This window comes from Stenella coeruleoalba (genome assembly GCF_951394435.1).
Source record: "Stenella coeruleoalba genome assembly, chromosome: 5".
NCBI classification, from domain to species: Eukaryota; Metazoa; Chordata; class Mammalia; order Artiodactyla; family Delphinidae; genus Stenella; species Stenella coeruleoalba.
In genome coordinates this window covers 17,671,489-17,691,118 of record NC_137150.1, presented here as the reverse complement: position 1 = coordinate 17,691,118, position 19,630 = coordinate 17,671,489, and the positions used below count along the sequence as shown (strand labels likewise).

Below are 19,630 nucleotides of genomic sequence, written 5' to 3'. Positions count from 1 at the left end.
GTATAATTAGGACATGGAAAGTACCCGATAATAAGCACTGCACATCGCTGAAAGCAGAACACTCAGGGAGGAAAGCCTTGTAAGAGAGAGATGGTGGTGACGAATCCAGGACAGCTACCAAATGATGGAATGGGCAGGAAGAGCTTGGCAACGCCAGGCCAGCTACAGACTGTGCTGCCAGCATGTCGGTAGTGAACTCCTCTGCCCATGGCCCCTTCACCCCTTCACTCCTTCACCTGGGGGCGAAGTAAGTAAAGATGCTTCAAAAGACATGAGTGGGGTTGGAATTTCCACCTCAAGAGGGTGTGGCTGAAGAGGAGAGCTGGCCAACCAGCTGCTGCTGCCCCTGAACTAGACCAGTGTCCAGGCCCATCTCAGAAGACCTGAAAGGTTGGCCCAGGGATGCAGGGGGAGCCAGCCCTGTCCAGGGGCCGGTGTAGGGACAGCTCTGTGGAAGGAAGTCCCCAAGGCCTTCCTCATGTTCAGGCGCATCTCTGGGTGTCAGGGGAAGAGAGCTCAAGAAACTTCCTGGATACAAGTCTTTGTGCTTCAGAAAAAGGAAGGTGCTATGTTTGAAGAAAGAATTTCAGCCTGAAGAGTCTATAAGGTGACCATAAAATTTAGAAACCTGGCAAATATGAACAGTAAATGTTGACTCATATTACGTTACGTGATGTATTTAATGTATCACCATGCATTAGATTGCATAGTTCAACGTGCTGCACAAAATGACAGTGAACACCAACCACACTGGTGCATCCACACGGCATTCCCGTCAACTCCTGCACACGCATCTGTGCCGTCCTGCCTCACGTGATTGGTATCTCTGATTTCTGTGAATAAGCCTGTACCTTTAGTGTACCCCAAAAGAAGTAATCAAGGAGGTTCCAGTCTGGGGAGTGTGCAGCTCTCTCCACATGACCATGCCGTGCAAGTTTGGAAATAATCATACCACCGGTCAGTCCCTTACGTCTGTGGCAAGGCAGGGTGGTTGGTGTCCTGTTGGAATTACTAAGGTGACCTCTCCCTTGCCCATTGAATGCAGACATTAATTGGTCATTTAATGTGATCAAATACAGCTCACGTTCACCTGTGCTGCCTGGCTTTATGACCACTGTTATAGGTTGAGTCGTGCTCCCCCAAAGGCTCTGTTGAATTTCTGACCCCTGGTACCTGTGAATGTGGCCTGATTTAGAAATGGGGTCTCTGCAGATATAATCAAGTTAAGATGAGGTCATTAGTGGGCGCTAATCCAATATGACTGGTGTCCTTGGAGAAGAGGGACATTTGGACAGAGACACACAGAGTGTGCTGGGACAACCAAGGCAGAGATTGGAGTGATGCAGCCGAAAGCCAAGGAATGCCAAGGATTGACGGCCACCACCAGAAGCTCAGAAGAGGCAAGGAGGGACTCTCCCCTCCAGGTTAGACTTGCTGACACCTTGATTTTGGACTTCCAGCCTTCAGAACTGTGAAACAATACTTTTCTGTCGCTGTAAGCCACCTAGTTTCTGGTATTTTGTTCCAGCAGCCCTAGGAAACGAATAGAGCCACCCTAAGTGCTATTCCAAGTAAATGAGCTCCTTGCCTTTTTTTTTGTAAAAGTATGTTCACTGTCTTTTGTGCAGATCATCATGGGGCTTTTTATACCATTTATTACAGTAAAAGCAAAAAGAAATATAGATGAAAATTACCTTGAACTTAATGCCTAAATTGGAACTCTCTTGTTTGAATGTGAAAATAGATGGTGGTCCGATGCTGGGTAGTGTTCTCAGAGAGGGCTCAAAAAGTGTTATGAAGTCTTCCTTAAACTAAATTTTAAAAAGAGGGAGAAAGAAAAAAATTGAAGATTGAATAAGTGATTTTTACCATGAGTTCAGTGTACTAGTTGGACTGATAAACATTTCTTACCTCCAGCTCACATAAAATATTTAGTTTTGGCTCTTCTGGGTTAATTACCCATTTTGCTGAAGACAAAAAGACAGATTTAGAAGGAATGTTTGAAAACTTTGTGCAGTGTATTCCATTTTCTCTAGTTTGAAGATCCTAGCCCATGACACACACACACACACACACACACACACACACACACACACACACACACACACACACACACACACACACACACACGCTGTCTAAATGCCCTGAAACCCTACCTTCACCACCTTCTTGCATATACTCCTAGGGGAGCTCTTTTCTAAAGGGGTTGGACACCGTCCAAGTTAAGGCTGGTTTCCTAAGGGCAGTTTGCCTTTGCCAGCAGAGGGGATGACGCCAAACATCCAGTTACCTCTTAATTTAGAAGCTAGATTTTCAGATTCATCTTCCTTCTCTACAGAGGGCACTTCCTTCTCTGTAAAAAGAGTGTACATTTGTCATCAATCCTGACAGAGGATGAAAGAAGTCTAATAGAAAAGAAAATATGCCTCTTGGAAAAATAAGTGCCCTTTTTGTGTTTTATTTTTAATTTTTTTTTGCCTTTTCCCAAATAACATTTTGTCAACAGTAAGTAAAAAACAGAGAAGGCTCACCACTAATGAATCACATTAAAAAATGCTTCCTTGCTTCTTTTTAGTCTTAGAATGTTACACGAATGCATATTTTATTTGATTATAATCATGGTTTGCAGATCCTTTTGTGTTCTGCCTTTTAAAATTACTATTCTGTCTAATTTATGACTGTTATTCTGCAAAAGGTTTTTCAGGGAGAAGAGTGCTGGCGTTGGGTGAGAGGGCAGTTCCCAGTTCAAGACAGTGAACTAAACCACCAGAATAATTCCCTCTGCAGATTCCAGGGCAATACTGGAAATGGGGAAGACAGCCATCTATCAACACACGAGCCGCTTGGAGTAAATATCTGGAAAGGTAAGCAGACAGGACTGGGATGATGAAAAACCAATCAGAACAACCTACAATGAAACAGAGGTAAAGGGAGAGGGCAGACCCATTTTCCCTGTATAGCCAGGGCTGGTGCTGGAGAAAGAGATGGGCTTCAGAAAATGACATACTTCATATGTTGAGTACCTGAACAATTTAAAAATATGTTTTGGGCATTTTGCCCAACAGGAATACCAGCACAGGTATTAAAAAACAAACAAACGAATGAACCAGACTTTCATTAAGGCATTATTTGTCATAGGGAAGAGGTCAAAACACAAAACCAAACCAAACCAAACAACCCTGCAACATCTAACAATCAGATGTATTCATAAGTCACAGTAACTGTAGGTATATAAGGCAATAATACTACATAGTCATTTCAAGGAATTAGATCAATATTTCTTGACATGGAAAGGTGTCCCTGATACACTGCTAAGTAAAAAAAATTAAAGAAGAGATAAAACTGCTGTTATTCACAGGAAATGTAATTGTCTAGTGGACTTTTAACTGATAAAATATTAGAATAAGAAAGTTCAGCAAGGGAATCAGATACAAAATTAATGCATTGAAATCAATAGTTTTCCTATACATTGACAATAACCAATTAGAAAATATAATAGGAAAAAAAATTCCAATTATTACATCAATAAAAGACAACTGTAAAACACCTAGGCATAAACTAATAAGAGGTGCATATCAGTTCTCTATTAAAAAAACCTACAAAAAAAGATATGAAAAAATTGAAAAGGTACATTAGGTTCCCGCTGTTAAACTAATCAAACAAGGAAGCCATTAGGTGAGGGGGCTCTAATGCCTTGGTAGCCAATTGTAAGCAAAGTGAAACCTAAGCCAGAGTCAGTTCCTCAAGGTTAAGAACAGCTCATAGCAAACAGCCAACCGGGCTTTCCCAAATACAGTTAAGTCCTCTACACACGAACCTTCAAATTGCGAACTTTCAAAGATACGAACGTGCGTTCCCACGTCCAATCACATAAATTAGTTCATGTGTCTGGCGTACATTGTCACGTGAATGCATCCTCTACAAGTGGTTGTGCTTTTGTGTACTTTACTGTACAGTACTGTTGGCTGTGCAACACGAGGAGCTGACTGATGAAGACCTGATGGAATTGGAGGCCCAGAGAAAGGACGAAGAGAGACAAGAGGAAGAAGTAACTGAAGAACCGAAGAGATTGACGATGCAGGAAATGGCAAGGGGATTTTCTTTATTTGAGGAGGTGCTGTTAGCTTTTGAGGCATAGGATGGTACACGAAGGTTGCAGCAGCCGCTCAGAATGCAATCCAGTGCTACCATGTCATCTATGACAAGAAAAAAAGAGCTACTACGCAGACATCGCTGGATCCTTTTTTCAAGAGGGTAGATAGAACTGAATCTGGCAAGGAACCAGAGCCTGTGCCATCAGCGTCAGGCATGAGTGAAATTGTAGTTTGCCCTCCGTCTCCTATTGCTGACGATCCTTCAGCTCTACCACCTCCCACCTCATCTCCCTTCTCCAATCAGTAACTCTTCTTGCCTGTTCACTTGATGCCAGCCCCTGGATGCCAGCTGTTGTACTGTACTACTGTACTTTTCAAGGTACTGTACTGTAAGATTAAAAATGTTTTCTTAATTTTTTTGTTTTTTATGTATTATTTGTGTGAAAAGTATTATAAACCTATTACAGTAAAGTACTATATAGCTGATTGTGTTAGTTGGGTACCTAGGCTAACTTTGTTGGACTTCGACCAAATTAGACTTACGAACACACTGTCGGAATGGAACTCGTTCGTATGTAGGTGACCTACTGTAATGCAACCTTGAGCAACAGCCAAATGATTTCCTTGCTTTGCTCCCACGACTTCTCTATAAAAACCTCTCCTTAGGTCTTGTCTGTGGACATAACCACTTCTGGTTTGGCACTACCTGTTTCCAATCCACATCTGCTCAAATAAACTCTTAAAAATTTGAAAATGCCTCAACTTATCTTTGAACGCTGCAGAGCAGGACCAAAGAATCAACTTGTCAAACTCTATTGAAAAACTTCATCACAATTACATTGAATATATAGATTAATTTGGGAATAATTAACATGTTTTAATATTAGGTTTAATATATTAATATTAATTATATGTCTGATTTTTAAAAAAAATTATTTATTTATTTTTGGCTGTGTTGGGTCTTCATTTCTGTGCGAGGGCTTACTCTAGTTGCAGCGAGCGGGGGCCACTGTTCATCGCAGTGCACAGGCCTCTCACTATCGCTGCCTCTCTTGTTGCAGAGCACAGGCTCCAGACGCGCAGGCTCAGTAGTTGTGGCTCACGGGCCTAGTTGCTCCGCGGCATGTGGGATCTTCCCAGACCAGGGCTCTAACCTGTGTCCCCTGCGTTGGCAGGCAGATTCTCAACCACTGTGCCACCAGGGAAGCCCAAATTTTTAATTTTTATGTTAGATTGTGTCACTCCTCTGTGCAGACCCTCCAGTGACTTCCCACTTCATTCTCATTGAGTAAGATTTGGTCCTCATTGTCTCTCATTTTATCCCGTAGGGCTCACCTCCTTACTTACCCCACTGCAGCCAAGCTGGCTGCCTCCTTGTTCCAGAAGGAAGCACTTGTTCTTCCCTGTGCCTGGAACACTCTTCCCCCAGAGATCATTATCACTCTCTCTCCTCCTTGAGGTCTTTACTCAAATATTTCAGCTTCTCAGTGAAGATTTCTCTCAGCATCCTGGGTAAGCTTGTACCCATCTACCCAACATTTCCCATCCCTCTCCCTGCTTTATTTTCCTCCTTAGCACTTACATTATGTAAGATATTGTGTATTTCCTTACTTTGTGTATCATTTATCTCACTATTACTTCCACCTCCCACACTTTAATAGAAGACCATTGAGACAGAGGGTTTGTCTGCTCTATTCATTGCTGTTACCTTAGAACAGGAAACTGACCTATGACAGGTGCTTGGTGTGTGCTCAATAAACATCTCATGAATAAGTGATATAACATAAAACAATAAAATTGAAAGGAAAGGCTATTCATAACGATCACTTCTGAGGAATATACTGGGATAAGTTAAAAACTTAATGTTTACATTATATTTTTCTTAATGGTTTGATGTTTTAAAAACGGCACGCCTGTTACTTCTATAATAAAAAATAAAGATGTGTTTCAAAATATGATGGCAGGTTATTTCTTGATGTGAACACAGGTGCTACCATTTATTAAAGGCTCAGTGCCAAGGAGTTTAAATGTTGAGTTTCATTTTGATCTCCATAACAGTCCTGTTGCAGAAGGATTATTAAGGCCAACAGAGAAAGAAACAGAGTCAATGAGGTTAAGTGACTTGCCCAGTTGTCATGGTGTTAGTTTGTTTTGGGGCTGGGATTCAATCCTAGCTCTCCTGGCCATCTACACCAGTGCCCTTTCCAGTGTACAATCCCATCTCCCAGCAAAAGCTAAAAAACCGAACTACTCACTCAGCTGCTGCATGCCTGACAATTCTTGAAGCCAACTTTCTTCTGTTTGTACTGATGTTGAAATTCTTGGATACAGATTGTGATAGACAGCCCTGAAATTTAGACAAAATGTTAGTTTTCAGTATACCTATAGAGTTGTTAGCAGTTCTTCTAAATCTAGTACATTTAACAATCAAATAACAGATGTTCTTAGAAGATCCTGATTTCTTTTTCCTTTGAAATATTTTCTTCCGTTCTGTGTCTTCAGTAAAGTCAGGCACAGTGTGTTTGCATCATATCTGTTCTTTGCAAAGCACTCCTCTCTCAATCCTGGAGGCTCCCAATACCGTAGTATTTCTCTCACGGAGTAAATTACTACCCCTCTATCTGTGCTGTGTGTTGCTGGTGGTGGTGGCGATGATGGTATGTGTGTTTAAACATTTACTTGAATTTAAATTAGAACGTGTTGTTCATTTTAAAATAGCTCTTTTTAAAGGGCTGAAGTTAAATGCGTTGTAATTAAGCAATCTGTATTCTTTCCACAAGCAGTTTAACCAGTTAGTTACCATCTGCATGATAGGAAGCAGGAATTTATTGACTTTTACTAGCTAAAATGACTGTTACTGGTAACAAGTAAACAATACCTATTGCTTTTCAAGTTCCTTTGCCTCTTTGAATTTCAATTTTTTTTGCCATAATTTGCTGGCTCTTCTAAAATTATCAAACAAAATTTCCCAAATAATTTAGTCAACTTTAGGATTGTCACTTTTTCACCTTTCTCAGTTCTCTTATGTCTCCACCTTCCTTTTTTGGTGCTTTGTTCCTTGAAACATTGTGTGTTGAGAACTCCTCTGCAGAAGCCACCTGAACAAGTGTCTGGGGGAGTCCTGATTGTCTAAGTTCCCATGGAAAGAAGTTATGGGACCAAGAGTAAAGGAACATTGACGAGCAATCCCTAGACAACATTTTACATTTCAGTGTTTTCCCAATACAGTAGTTAACAAAATCAATACATAACTCATCTAGGTCTCTGCCTCCCTTGAACCAACATGAAAGATTGTTTCTGAAATTCTGTGTAAAGATGGCAGACATTGGAGGATAAGAACAAAATTAACATTTCCTGAGAACTTACTGTGTTGTAGTAGATACATAGTAGTTGCTTTACTTACATTACTTCATTTATCTTTACAAAAACCAATCAAGGTAGGAATTAGTATACCCTTTCCTTTTTTTTTAAAATTTTTATTGGAGTATAGTTGATCTACAATGTTGTGTTAGTTTCAGGTGTACAACAAAGTCAATCAGTTATATATATATACGTATTTCCACTTTTTTTTTTTTTTTTTAGATTCTTTCCCCATATAGGCCATTACAGAGTATTGAGTAGAGTCCCCTGTGCTACACAGCAGGTAGTATTCCTTTTCTATAGGCAAGGAAATCGAGGCTCTGGGGGGCCTTCTCAAAATCAAGCATGGCAGAGGCAGATGGGGCCCAGACCTATTTGGTTCCAAAACCTGTGTTTCTCCCGATTCATCTGCCTCCTAAAGTTTGCCCCAGAATAGTAATAGGGCAATTAAAAGTGGAAATTGAGCCAATATTGGTTGCATTTCTGTTTCTTTTAAGGACAGATTTCCTTAAAAACAAAATCTCACCAAATTCACCAGAGAATGCTTTGAAGTACAGAAGAAGCATCTTCTTAGGAAGATTTATGAGGAGAAATTAAGAATTTGATTTAGGAAAGAGAAGTTCCCACATGATAGAAAGTCCAGGTCAAGATGGCACCTGAACACGCAATTCTCCCCTTCCTTCCAAGATCTTATTGAACTAACACTTCAAACCCACAAACAAGCAATAGCCCTGGAAAACAAGAGCGGTGTCGTCAGTAGCCAAGTAATATTGAAGAAGTCCTTGAAAGAAAGAAAATAAATGACCTCAGGTTGATGGAAAACTAGAGCAGAGACCGCCACAGCTCAAGATAAGAGACATAAGTAAAGTTCTTCCAAAGGGAACTCCTGAGAAGCTCCTAGCCCAGACTCGACCAAATGCACAGGGGAGGGGGCTGGAGATGGTCATCAGGGTAGTTCAAGGAGTGAACATGGGACAGCTGGCCAGTCAGACCCCTTCCTCTCCTCTTACACGGGGCAGTTGGCAGCAGTTGTGTTTATTTCCGGATGAAGCCCAAAGAACTGGTTTCTAAAAAGACTGCCTGGGGAAGTTTAGGTCTGAAAGAGAAGCAGAGTGCAGGATGAGTTACTCAGGACCTACCCAATAGGCTTGGGTGAAAGAGGAGGAAGGGAGAGTCCCATGAAAGAAATGCATGAGGAACTCCAGCCACACAGTAAAGTGTCCTTATCATAACTAGTAATAGTGGGCTTACCCACCTTGCCTGCTCCCTGCTGACACCCCACAGGAAGCTGGCTGTGACTGCCCTACCCACCCACGCAGGACTCACAGTCAACCTTCCCCTGCCAGCCCAGTCAAGAAACAGAACTACTTGGCTGCAGGACTCCTATCCTGTTTCAGCTACCTGTCAGTCATTCATTGATAAATACAATTGGATAACCAAGGATTACCAGTCACTGAAGGACAATCCATAGCATGGAATAGAAGGACCAAGAAAAACAAATAGAACAAGTGATCTTGAAAGAAAAAAGAAGAAATACAAAGAACAAATGAGAACTTTAGTATTTTATAACAGTACCCTCAAAGAGATTTAAACACACACACACACACCTCTTCAGAGAGTAAGAATCGGTTCTTGGAAATTATATGAATCCCCCAATAAAAAATTCTGTACAAAGGCTACATCATAGTATATAAACACCAAGAATCTTGAAGATATCCAAGAAGTCCAACAGCCAGCTAGTAGCAGTTCCAAAGGAAAGACTAGAGAAAATGAAGGGGAGGAAATAAATATTAGAAGGGTTTGAAAATCAGACTGATCAGCAATACTGGATACTAGAAGGCAATGAAGCAATGTCTTCGGAGCTCTGAGGGGAAATGGTTTTAAACCTATTCTTTTATTCCAGGTTATATTATTAATAAAGTATGATAGCAAAAGGAAGAAATTTCAAGACAGGCGAGAACTCAGAAATTTGACTATGCATGAGATCAATAAGAAATAATTACCTGGGGAGTTTCTCCAGCAAAAAGAAAAGGAATAAAAGAAAGAAAACAATATGGAAAACAAGAAAGTATGGCCGTTGAGCCCAACTCAGAAAAATTGAAGACAACTAAAAACAACTGAGAGTTGAGAAGTTCTTCTTTTAGGAGCCAAGTTTTACAGACATAGGATTTCATTTTCTTGTGCATGAATTCAGTCACATCATTGGGTTCTTAGCAGGAAATTGTGAGTATTGGTTATTGGTCTTCAATGTTTAGAATCAACTTGTACCCAAAGCACTAAGAGCTAGCTAATTATAATTACAAAATATGCAAACACTATAAAACTTGGTAAAGTAATATGACTTTATAGGACTATATATTATATATTTTAATAAAGTCTGTTACATAATTTGTTGTTAATTGGGAGAGGAAAGGGTGAGAGAGAGAAGGAAGTAGAAGTGCATTAAGGTGTTAATTTTTCAAAATAGAGTTAATAGTTACTAAAATTGATAAATCAAGAAGTAGAGGTTTAAATACTTTAAAGTCCTAAAGGTTAGAAAGTATAAAAATAATCTAACTACTGAAAATGGAGAGGAGGGAAGTAGTGTGTTACGTTCCTCAGCTTTCATGGTGGGAAGTCAGTAGCTATGTCAAAGATTAATAAATCAAGGAATGAAAATATGCTATTTAAATTATACTGGAAACAAAACAAACTGTTAACAATATGTTAACTCGGGTGAGTGGAAGTGGGAGCAGAGAAGGGTACAGAAATTTTAAATTTTATAGCTTTGTCTACTTTAATGTTTTAACCATGTACATATATTTTATTAAAATGTTGACTTGGATAAATAAAAACATATTAGTGGGGCAGAACAATTCTCTTTCTGCTTAAAAATGGAAATTTGCTTATAAAAGCAAAACTTAGGTGAACAATAATGTGAGATTGTGGACCCATGTTTGGTGTGAGGTTTCAGGGAAGACTGATAAAGATGTTCCAAATGTGTTTCTCTGGTGTCTTCCTATTATAGTTAGAAGTGCTTGGAGGCTAATAGCAATAACAACAAGAAAAAGAAACCGTACGGTCCACTCTCCACCACAGGTGTCCCTGATCACTCCTAAATTTAGCCAATAGAGACTTATGTCCTACAGCCTCATAGCACTTACTGTTGTGCACATGACATTTATGATTTCATGCTATATTAGTAAGTAGACATGTCATCTCTACAGGTAGATAATAAGCCGGTGATGGGCAGGGACCCTATCTATCTCCTCCAAAGTGTCTAACAGTGTAGATTAAAAAAACACCTTTTTGAATAAATTGGTTGTAAATGCCCTGGATGATTTTACTCTACTTCCTGACATGTTTATTCTAAAAGTAAACATCATCAGCTTCAAAAAAATAATAATATAGAACACTGAAAACAATTTCTTACCTATCTAAATTCGTTTCAGACATGTCTTTTTTAAATGTCTGAAGTATTTTAGGAAAACCTGTTGAATGAAACATTAAACAATTTAGCCATTCCCTTTAAATCAGTGGCTCTCAAAAGGACAGTTTTGCCCCCCAGGAAACATTTAGCAACGTCTAAAGACATTTTTGATTGTCACAGAGCCCGGTAGGGGCTAACTGGCATGGTCAGAAGTGGAGGCCAGGGATGCTGCTAAACATCCTGTAATGTGTAGTCCATCCAACTGCCCTCAACCCACGCGGCCCCAGCAAAGAATGATCCTGACCAAAATGTCAATGCTGGGAGATGGACAAATCTACTGTAAGTAACTGCTGTGCCTCTCTTTTTAAGGAAGTGGCTGGAGTGGTTTCAGTCCAGGAAGTTAAGCACAAAAGTGAATTATTTTTGGCTGGGCTGTTTCAGTAGCAGAGCGCCCTTAAAGCACTACTTCTTCAGGAGTGGGGCGCGCGCGCGTGTGTGTATGTGTGTGTGTGTGTGTGTGTGTGTGTGTGTGTGTGCGCGCGCGCGCGCGCTCGTGTTTGAGGGGGGCGGCGGGGGGAGAGAATGAATGTAAGAGGACGCGGTCACTGAAGGCACGAAGTGTTATAAAATGAGCACTCCGTACAGCACTGCCTGTTTCCAGTTTGACGAGGCTCAACTGTGGACCATCACAACCGCTCAGCCAAGATTTCAGTGTCTTGAGGGACTGAGATAAGGGTGTGTGTGAAGTCTTGTGTGTATTTGGAAACAGACTGCCGGGTAGACGGAGGCTCTAGAGGAGTTGGACCTGCCCTCCCCTAGGGACAGGGAAGCCTTCGAGGAACGGGTTGGGCGGGCCGGGGAACGGTACTTTTTGGGGAGGAGGTGCTGGAGGGTGCACTCTCGCTGGCCACCGGCGTCTGGCTCCACTTCAGGCTCGGCGTTCGGCTGAGCGTCGGCGTCGGGCTCAGGCTGGGGCTGACTACGCTGGCTGAGCGGGGACGAAAGGCTTTCCATTCTTCCTCATTGCCATCTCCGAAGGCCAAAAGCTTCCATAAGTACTCCTCGCTGAACCCCCCATCCTGGTCCGCCGCCGCCGCCGCCGCCGCCGCGTCCTCCTCGTCCTCCTCGTCCTCCTCCTCGGGCTTTCTGAAGCTGTGATTAGAGTGCATTTTGGCCGCGGCGGGAGGGAAGCGGGATCGCGGCCAGCGCAGGGGACACCGGCGGGTCTAGGCCTGGGGCGCGCAAGGCCTCCTGTGCGTCCGTCTCCCTGGGCAACGGCCGGCCGCGCGGCCCCCGAGTCTGGAGATTAAAGTCGCAGGACCCTTCAGCCCGGAGGACTGGCGCTGCGGGGAGGACTGGCGGAGAGGCACGGAGCGACCATGGGGGGAACTAGGACCACTGAAAGCTCCTTTCGCACCTGCTCTCCGGAGTCTCGGAGAACCCTAGCGGCCTGCCGTGAACTGATCTTCCTTTCCAATCTCTCTCAGCTCCTTTGGAGACAGTCTTTCGAAATTTTTTTTTTTTTTTTTGCGGTACGCGGGCCTCTCACCGCTGTGGCCTCTCCCGTTGCGGAGCACAGGCTCCGGACGCGCAGGCTCAGCGGCCATGGCTCACGGGCCCAGCCGCTCCGCGGCATGTGGGATCTTCCCGGACCGGGGCACGAACCCGTGTCCCCTGCATCGGCAGGCGGACTCCCAACCACTGCGCCACCAGGGAAACCCTTTCAAAATTTTTTAAAATTTAAAAAATGGAGGTATGGTCGACTTACAATATTGTATTAGTTTCTAGTGTACAACATAATGATTTCAATATTTTTGTAGACCATACTCCATTTAATTTTATTATAAAATATTGGGGAGCCAGTCTTTTTCTTTTTGGACTGGGGAGGGGGCGTGGCTACTAGCTATGGGCACCCGTAAGGCCTCTTGGTAGTGCTGATGCCGGCGTTTGGGTGCTTGCTGGAGCTTACAATAAAACTTTATTTACAAAAGCTGGCACTGGTCCTTGGTCGTAGTTTGCTGGCTTGGTTTTTTAAAACACTGCCTTAAATATTGTTTATCTTGATTAGTGAGATTTTTGATGCCGCTTACCTTTTGCGACCGAGGTGAGTGCCTTGCTCTAGTCCAGGGCCTGATTGATGCTTGTTTCATCCATCCATCCAGGAGGTGAAAAAAGCTTGAGGCATCTGGCCACCAAGGCATCTCCTGCGTCTTTCTGGGGCTTTGTTTTCAGCTCATTGTACTTGTTACCCCCGGAGCCAGAAACCAGCTCAGGTTTGGCTGCTCATTGCTCAGAAGTCGATGGTCAAGAAGCAAGGGTAGGTGGAAAAAGAAAGGGGCTTTGTTCAGGAAGCTGGCAACCTGGGGAGGTGGCGAACTAGTGTCCCCCAAACCATCCCGCAATGGCCAGATCAGAGTGCAAGAGCCTTTAAAGGAAAGCTCCAAGGATGTGCAGGCCGGGGCTATGTGCAGAGCAGCACAGTCAGCTCTGACCATCATCTTGAAACTGGTCATGCGGTGGTCTGGTCAGCGTCATCTTGATTGTTTTAAGCACAGTAAATCTTCAGCTCCAGGATCGGTGTGTTGCCATTTTCTTGAGGCCAGTCCCTGGAATGGTGCTAGCCATAGGTTCAGTACTGCTCAGAACGGAGCAGCTTATATTATGACTACAGTCTGGTCATCATGCAGTTAGCTTTTTCCCTCTTTTGGTGGTTATAGTATCTGCAAAACAACTCAGGAATGTGTCTCAGATATTGTTATCTATGTCCTTCAGGGAGAACTAAAGATTCTGTGACTGCTCTTTGGCTGATTTCCTGTTTATTTATTTATTTATTTTTGGCTGCGTTGGGTCTTCGTTGCTGCGCGCGGGCTTTCTCTAGTTGTGGCGAGCGGGGGCTACTCTTCGTTGCGGTGCAAGGGCTTCTCACTCTGGTGGCTTCTCACTCTGGTGGCTTCTCTTGTTGAGGAGCACAGGCTCTAGGCATGCGGGCTTCAGTAGTTGCAGCATGCGGGCTCAGTAGCTGTGGCACTCAGGCCCTAGAGCGCCGGCTCAGTAGTTGTGGCGCACGGGCTTAGTTGCTCCATGGCTTGTGGGATCTTCCCAGACCAGGGATCGAATCTGTGTCCCCTGCATTGGCAGGCAGATTCTTAACCACTGCACCACCAGGGAAGTCCCGATTTCCTGTTTAAATTGTTACCAGTTCTCTAGGTCTAATTGCTATTTTTGTCACTACATGTCTACATCCTTTCAATCATTAATTCTTGAACCAGGCTTTTGTGACTCAGGGGAGGCTCCTAGGAGACTAAAGCCTTCTTCTACAAACAAGAAACAGGGGACACAGAAGAACTGTTGTACCTGGGAGGGTCCCGCAGGATCCTGCTTGGTTTCATACTTGCTAAAATTTGTGTAAGATATTTGTATACACACAAAAAAGTATGCAGAATAATATAATGGACATCTGTTTACCTACTACTCAGACTGGAAGCTATGACTTCACCGTCCAGTTCAGCTTCTTTTGAAAAGCCTGTTAAGACTGAGAAGGGTTCCTGGTGGGAGGGATTCTGTTCCTGCTGTTTGACTTCAGCTCTAAGGAAAGGATGCCAACTGAGATTCTGTGTGGCTGAGGACATCTGGATGTTGTGAAAAGGGTCTGGATTGATCCCTATATTAAGTGACCAGGGTTAGGCCTAGAAGTCCCCTTGTATAATCTCTGCTAAATAACCCTACATTGTCCAGCCTCAGTTTCCCTGGGAGTAAATTGGGAATAATAATACTTACCCCTAAGATGTATGTGGAGACGAATACAGGGCTTTCAAGGAAGCAGAAAGTGAAAAGTTAAGAGTCGAGAATCACTAAGCAATATTTTATGATTATCGGATCAAACTAATATTTATTGAGTACTATGAGCCAGCTCTCTGCCGGGTGCTGGGCCATGAGTGAGTAGGAGAAGTGTGTCCTGCCCTCACTACCTGCCAGCAGTACCTGAGCATGGGGCAAGGGTCCGGCAAGCTCTCAGGCACTGGGACAGAACATGGCAGGTGAGAGGCACAAAATTGCCGTGCACTTCAGGGAGTCAGAGAGAAAACACACAGAATATTGTTGGAAGAAGAGCTCTTGCAGGCTATTGGAGCAGTCAACACAGATGAGAGGATATTTGAGCTGCTTTGGAAGGAAGAGGAAAATGTGGGTGTTTGGAGAGGAGAGTGAAACCCATTCAAAAGCATTCCAGCTCCCCCAGAGTAGGAAAGGGGGCCAGCGCAGGGAAGTATGGGTGGAGATGTCAAGATACAATTAAGATAACTGGATTGAAAAATTACCCAACCCTTTTCTGGGCAATAAAAACATTTTGATGCTGGACGGGATCCTAAAAGTCATGAAACTCAGCTGGCCACTTCTACTTTAAGGAAGTGGCTTGTTTGAGGAGAGGCAAGTTTGTTTGTTTCCAGAGTCCTCAGCAGAATGGGAATCAGGATGTGGGCTGGGAGAAAGCAAGGGTACAAGTGTTTATTTTCATGGCGGCCACAACCTCCTCAAAGCCACCTTCCTCCTTGCAGTCTCTGATTCCTCTCCTGGAACTTAACTGTGGTCTTCCCAGAGGACTCTTTGTCACTCCATCCAAGCACCTAGCAGGTGGTGTTATTGAGAAGGACAACAGTGACATGATGAAGGACATGGATTGGAGGAGCAAGACGACATGGGTTTAAATCCTGGCCTCCAAACTGACCAGCTGCACTACCTGGCTAAGATACCTGACTTCTCAAGGCCTCAGTCTCCACATCTGCAAAATGAAAATAATATTTTAATCTTCCTGACAAGCGCATGAAGTGGGCACTAATGTTCTTTGAAACTGGTTTATAGGCTGCTCACGAGGGTTCAATGAGTTGATATACATAATAAGTTAGAACAGCTCCTGGCACACTGTACATATTGCATTATCTGTTCACATTTTAGGGTGTTCATTGTCTGGCAATCAGAATGAAATTAAAGTTTGTGGCCAGAGGCAGCCATGTGGAGGCCCCTTTCAAAGCTTGTCATGGATCCAAAAAATAAGTGAGAAGGTTAAGAAGAGAGAGATTTAAATAGGCATAGATGATAAATACCCAAGTGTATTTATAGGCTGAGAAGGAAGCGGCAGATTGATTGGAAATTCCTTGCCAAGTCGGATTCTCCTCCACTCGTTAGCTCCCTACTGTCTGGAATTTTTTAGCAAATGAGTAACTGAATAAATGATGGCTGACCCTATAGGAATGTTACATGTGGGAAGAGCATAGAGGTGCAACGTCTGTGAGCAGGGAGATATGCACAGGTTTGCTCTTTACTCTATTTTCTGGATTATAGTTTTTATTTTCATCCTTACATTCCAGTAAGTGCTGACAACCCACTAGGCCTTGGACATCCGAGAGCAGCTGGCCACGGGGTTAAAAGTCTTGCTTTATTTCCTAGTGCAGCTTTAATGAGGAGGGTAAGGGTGTACAGCCTGTTGGTTCAGGAGAGGCCCTCTGAGGGTGTCTCAGGAGTCTGGGTCGTGTTTCTATGTTTACCTTGTCCCATCAATGATGGTATCAGTGAACAGGGCAGCCAGGGTTTGGTTGGGGGCTGATTTAATAAGCTGTGGCCCTATTTCTCCAGTGATGTCTCATTAAACTCTCACCCACTCCTGTGTTCAGGTCCTACTGATGTCTTTGCAGTCCTTGAATCCACCGTGTGCCTCTCCCCTCAGGGCTTGCAGCATGTGTTCCTACTCCTGTGTGCTCTTCCCCTTGCCTCACTTGGCTAACACCTACTCGTCTTTCAGGGTTTCCAGGAGGTGCCCCCTCCCCCGTCGCCCCTGATGCTACTCCCTTCAGAGATTGCACAGATCACAGGCATTTCTGCTTGTGTATTTGTCTATTTGCACTTACTAGTTTCTAAGTCCCACCAGGGCAGGAAATGTATCTATTTTGTCCTCCACTGTGTTCAGAGGGCCTAGTAGATACTTAATAAAAGTAGATGGATCCCATAAAAGTAAATGGGTTTTAGGTATAATTTAAAATAACCCCTAACCTCACAGGTGAACAACTCTGACTCAAAGATACTTGATGGTTTATCTTAGCCCAAAACTAGTTAGTGGCTGCATGGGAACTAAAACTCAAGTCACCTGGTTCCCAGGGCAATGCTATTTTCACAAAACCAGAAAAACTTCATGTCCTTGGCACTTTTATGATCAACCTGGGGCAATTTTTAAAAATGCAAACTTTTAGTTAAAATACACATGCAGTCTACAGTCGTAGAGAGCAAACGTATGGATACCAAGGGGGAAAAGGGGGGAGGTGGGACGAATTGGGATATTGGGATTGACATATAAACACTATTGATACTATGTATAAAATAGATAACTAATGAGAACCTACTGTATAGCACAGGGATCTCTACGCAATGTTCTGGGTTGACCTAAATGGGAAGGAAATCCAAAAACGAGGGGATATATGTATACGTATAGCTGTTTCACTTTGCTGTACTGTAGAAACTAACACAACCTTGTAAAGCAACTATACTCCAATAAAAATGTAAAAAAAATAAAACTATTGAAAGAAAAAATAAAATAAAATACACATGCAGAAAAGTGTATAAATTATAAGTGTACAGCTTGACAAATTTCATGAAGTAAACACATTAGGACAAGTTTTAGTGACTAAACATTAACTAAAATATGTATAATTAATATAAGCCTGAAAGTGGTCACACTCACTGTCTTTTCCAAGTTAATCACTTAAGCCCTTACCTGCCTGGCTGGCACTATCTCAACCGCGCAGGCTGCTGCCCTGAGTTTTCCAGAGAGGAGAAGCCACATCCTGGTTGCTGAGCGCCCCTCGCTTGGGTTCACAAACTTACAGCTCTTATCCCATTCGGTTCCCATCGTAGCTGCCCCAGACCAGGCCCCAGTACCCACCCCTCTCAGACCCAGAACCACTGTCTGCCTTCTCTCCCAGGCTCTGCCCTTGAGGGAGGAGTTTTCCCTTAAACACTCAGAGCACGAAGAATCTGAAAAGGAGGTGTGCCTTTCCCCTAGACACTGAACTTCTTGCCCTTCTGACCAGGTGAAATAGCATCTCAGAGAGACATCCCTAGGAATTCCCAGCTGCCCTACACATGCCCATAGGGAGTCTGGTCTTGAATAGGTGGCTACAAATTCCTTCCCTCCCCTCCTCTGTAATGTAGCTGTAACTTTGCGGCTTCTCCCCTCAACAGGTGGAGTCCATTGCTCCACTCTTTGAAGTTGGTTCTGGTCACGTGATTTGCTGTGGCCAATGGAGCATTAGCACACGTGACGTAAGCAGAAGTACAAAAGCACTCCTGCCTTGGGAGGCTTGCCTGTTTCTGTTGCTGGGAACCCCGAAGTCTCCGTAGGCTGAAGCCTGGGCTAGGCTGCTGGGGCCCGGCCCAGCTATTGCAGCTGTGGGCCCTGCCTCCACCAGTCAGTCGGCCAGCCAGCTGCCTGTGAATGGGCATTCCAGCCTACCCACCAGCTGACCCCAGGGAAGAACCAGCTGGCCTAGGTCAGGACCGCACAGCTGAATTCCAGAACTGTAAACGAAGTAAAATGGTGAGTGTCCTGGTTTGTTTTTAAAGTCATTACGTTTGGGGATGGTTTGTTATATGGCGATAGATGACGGAGTTAAAAGTGATTTTCTCTTCTAGCCTAGAGAGTTCAGTAGCTGAAACTTCTCTAAAGAAAGGAACAAACACACGTGTGATGCCCCTCAGGTACGGCAGGCAGCACCCTAGGTACAGATGGAGATAAACACACACGCATACGCGTTCATGCAGGAGAGGGCTGGCTTTTTGTTTTAAATGTTAAAAACAAATTCCTCTAGGAAGCAGGAATGAATGGGGGTGGGGTGGGAGAGTGAAGAAGTCCTTTAACTTCAGCTCTATGTATACCTGTGTATAGATATTTTGCAACACATGTGTATTTACAATATTACCCGAGTTATTTTGAAAAGTAAGTACATACCCGTAATCATGCTGAGGAGCTTTCATGATGTCCCCAACTTGTGGCCTGGAGGACTAAAGTCCCCTTCCCTCTCAGCCATAGCCCTGTGGGGTTGCCTTTCCCTCAGGAGGTGAGAGGAACCATGCCCAAACCTGGCTCAGTATGGGAGGCCTCGCAGCAGCTGGGAAGCTCTCTGCTCCCCTTTCACCTGCTGTGGGCACTGGTGGAAGCCGGGGTGAGCGGTGGGTTGGGGAGAAGGGGATGGAGGAGGAAGTAGAAATGTGTTCTGCTGTTTCCAGATGCGAAGAAATAACCTCAGGTCTTTGAGGGCAGTGCCTAGGGCCTTGTTCTGGTCTGTCCCGTCATCGCATTTGCTGACCCAGAAGCTCCTTCCAAATCTCACTGGATGGTGCAGTAGAAAAGCTGTGGGAGCTTAGGTTTCGAATGCAGAACAGAAAAGTTGCAAACAGTGTCTGGGCTTCCGGAGACAAAAGAAAAAGGAGGGGTTTGTGTAGGAAAAGAACATGGCTTGAGCAGAGAGGAAAATCTGATAGCTGAAGTTTTATACTAGGGGTGAGTTTGATATGGAAACATTATGAAAGGTCACGTTTCCCTTGGTTTAATTTCACGATCTGTCTGCTCTCCATCTGGTACTCGTGGTTATAAAGCCTTCTGGTGGACAGTGATTGCTGAGATTTCTTCTCTCTACTCCTTCCTTGTGGAGACCCCATTTCATGGGATTTCCATGAGGAGGATCTCTCGAAACCTCTCGCCATAATCAGGGGTTGGCACATG

At 43.7% G+C, this 19,630-nt stretch overlaps 2 protein-coding genes across 3 annotated transcripts in view; one reads left to right on the top strand and one right to left on the bottom strand.

The window, feature by feature from the left end:
- LOC307186561 (uncharacterized protein) overlaps nt 1–4,807 on the top strand; it is a 31,518-nt gene extending 26,711 nt beyond the window's left edge. For both annotated transcript variants that reach the window (XM_079921822.1, XM_079921823.1), the window contains 2 exons: nt 2,696–2,864; nt 3,957–4,807. In XM_079921822.1, the coding sequence (XP_079777948.1) occupies nt 2,696–2,864; nt 3,957–4,138 (351 nt within the window). In that variant the 3' untranslated portion in view covers nt 4,139–4,807. The remainder of the gene's footprint in view (nt 1–2,695; nt 2,865–3,956) is intronic.
- The window catches only part of ERICH6 (glutamate rich 6), a 33,941-nt gene extending 21,890 nt beyond the window's left edge, over nt 1–12,051 (bottom strand). Inside the window, exons 1-6 of the mRNA XM_079921821.1 lie at nt 11,732–12,051; nt 10,867–10,924; nt 6,350–6,441; nt 2,291–2,353; nt 1,912–1,967; nt 1,695–1,811 (exon numbers count right to left, since the gene is read on the bottom strand). Coding sequence (XP_079777947.1) covers nt 1,695–1,811; nt 1,912–1,967; nt 2,291–2,353; nt 6,350–6,441; nt 10,867–10,924; nt 11,732–12,032 — 687 coding nt within the window. The 5' untranslated portion in view covers nt 12,033–12,051. The remainder of the gene's footprint in view (nt 1–1,694; nt 1,812–1,911; nt 1,968–2,290; nt 2,354–6,349; nt 6,442–10,866; nt 10,925–11,731) is intronic.
- Nucleotides 12,052–19,630: the final 7,579 nt, after the last annotated feature.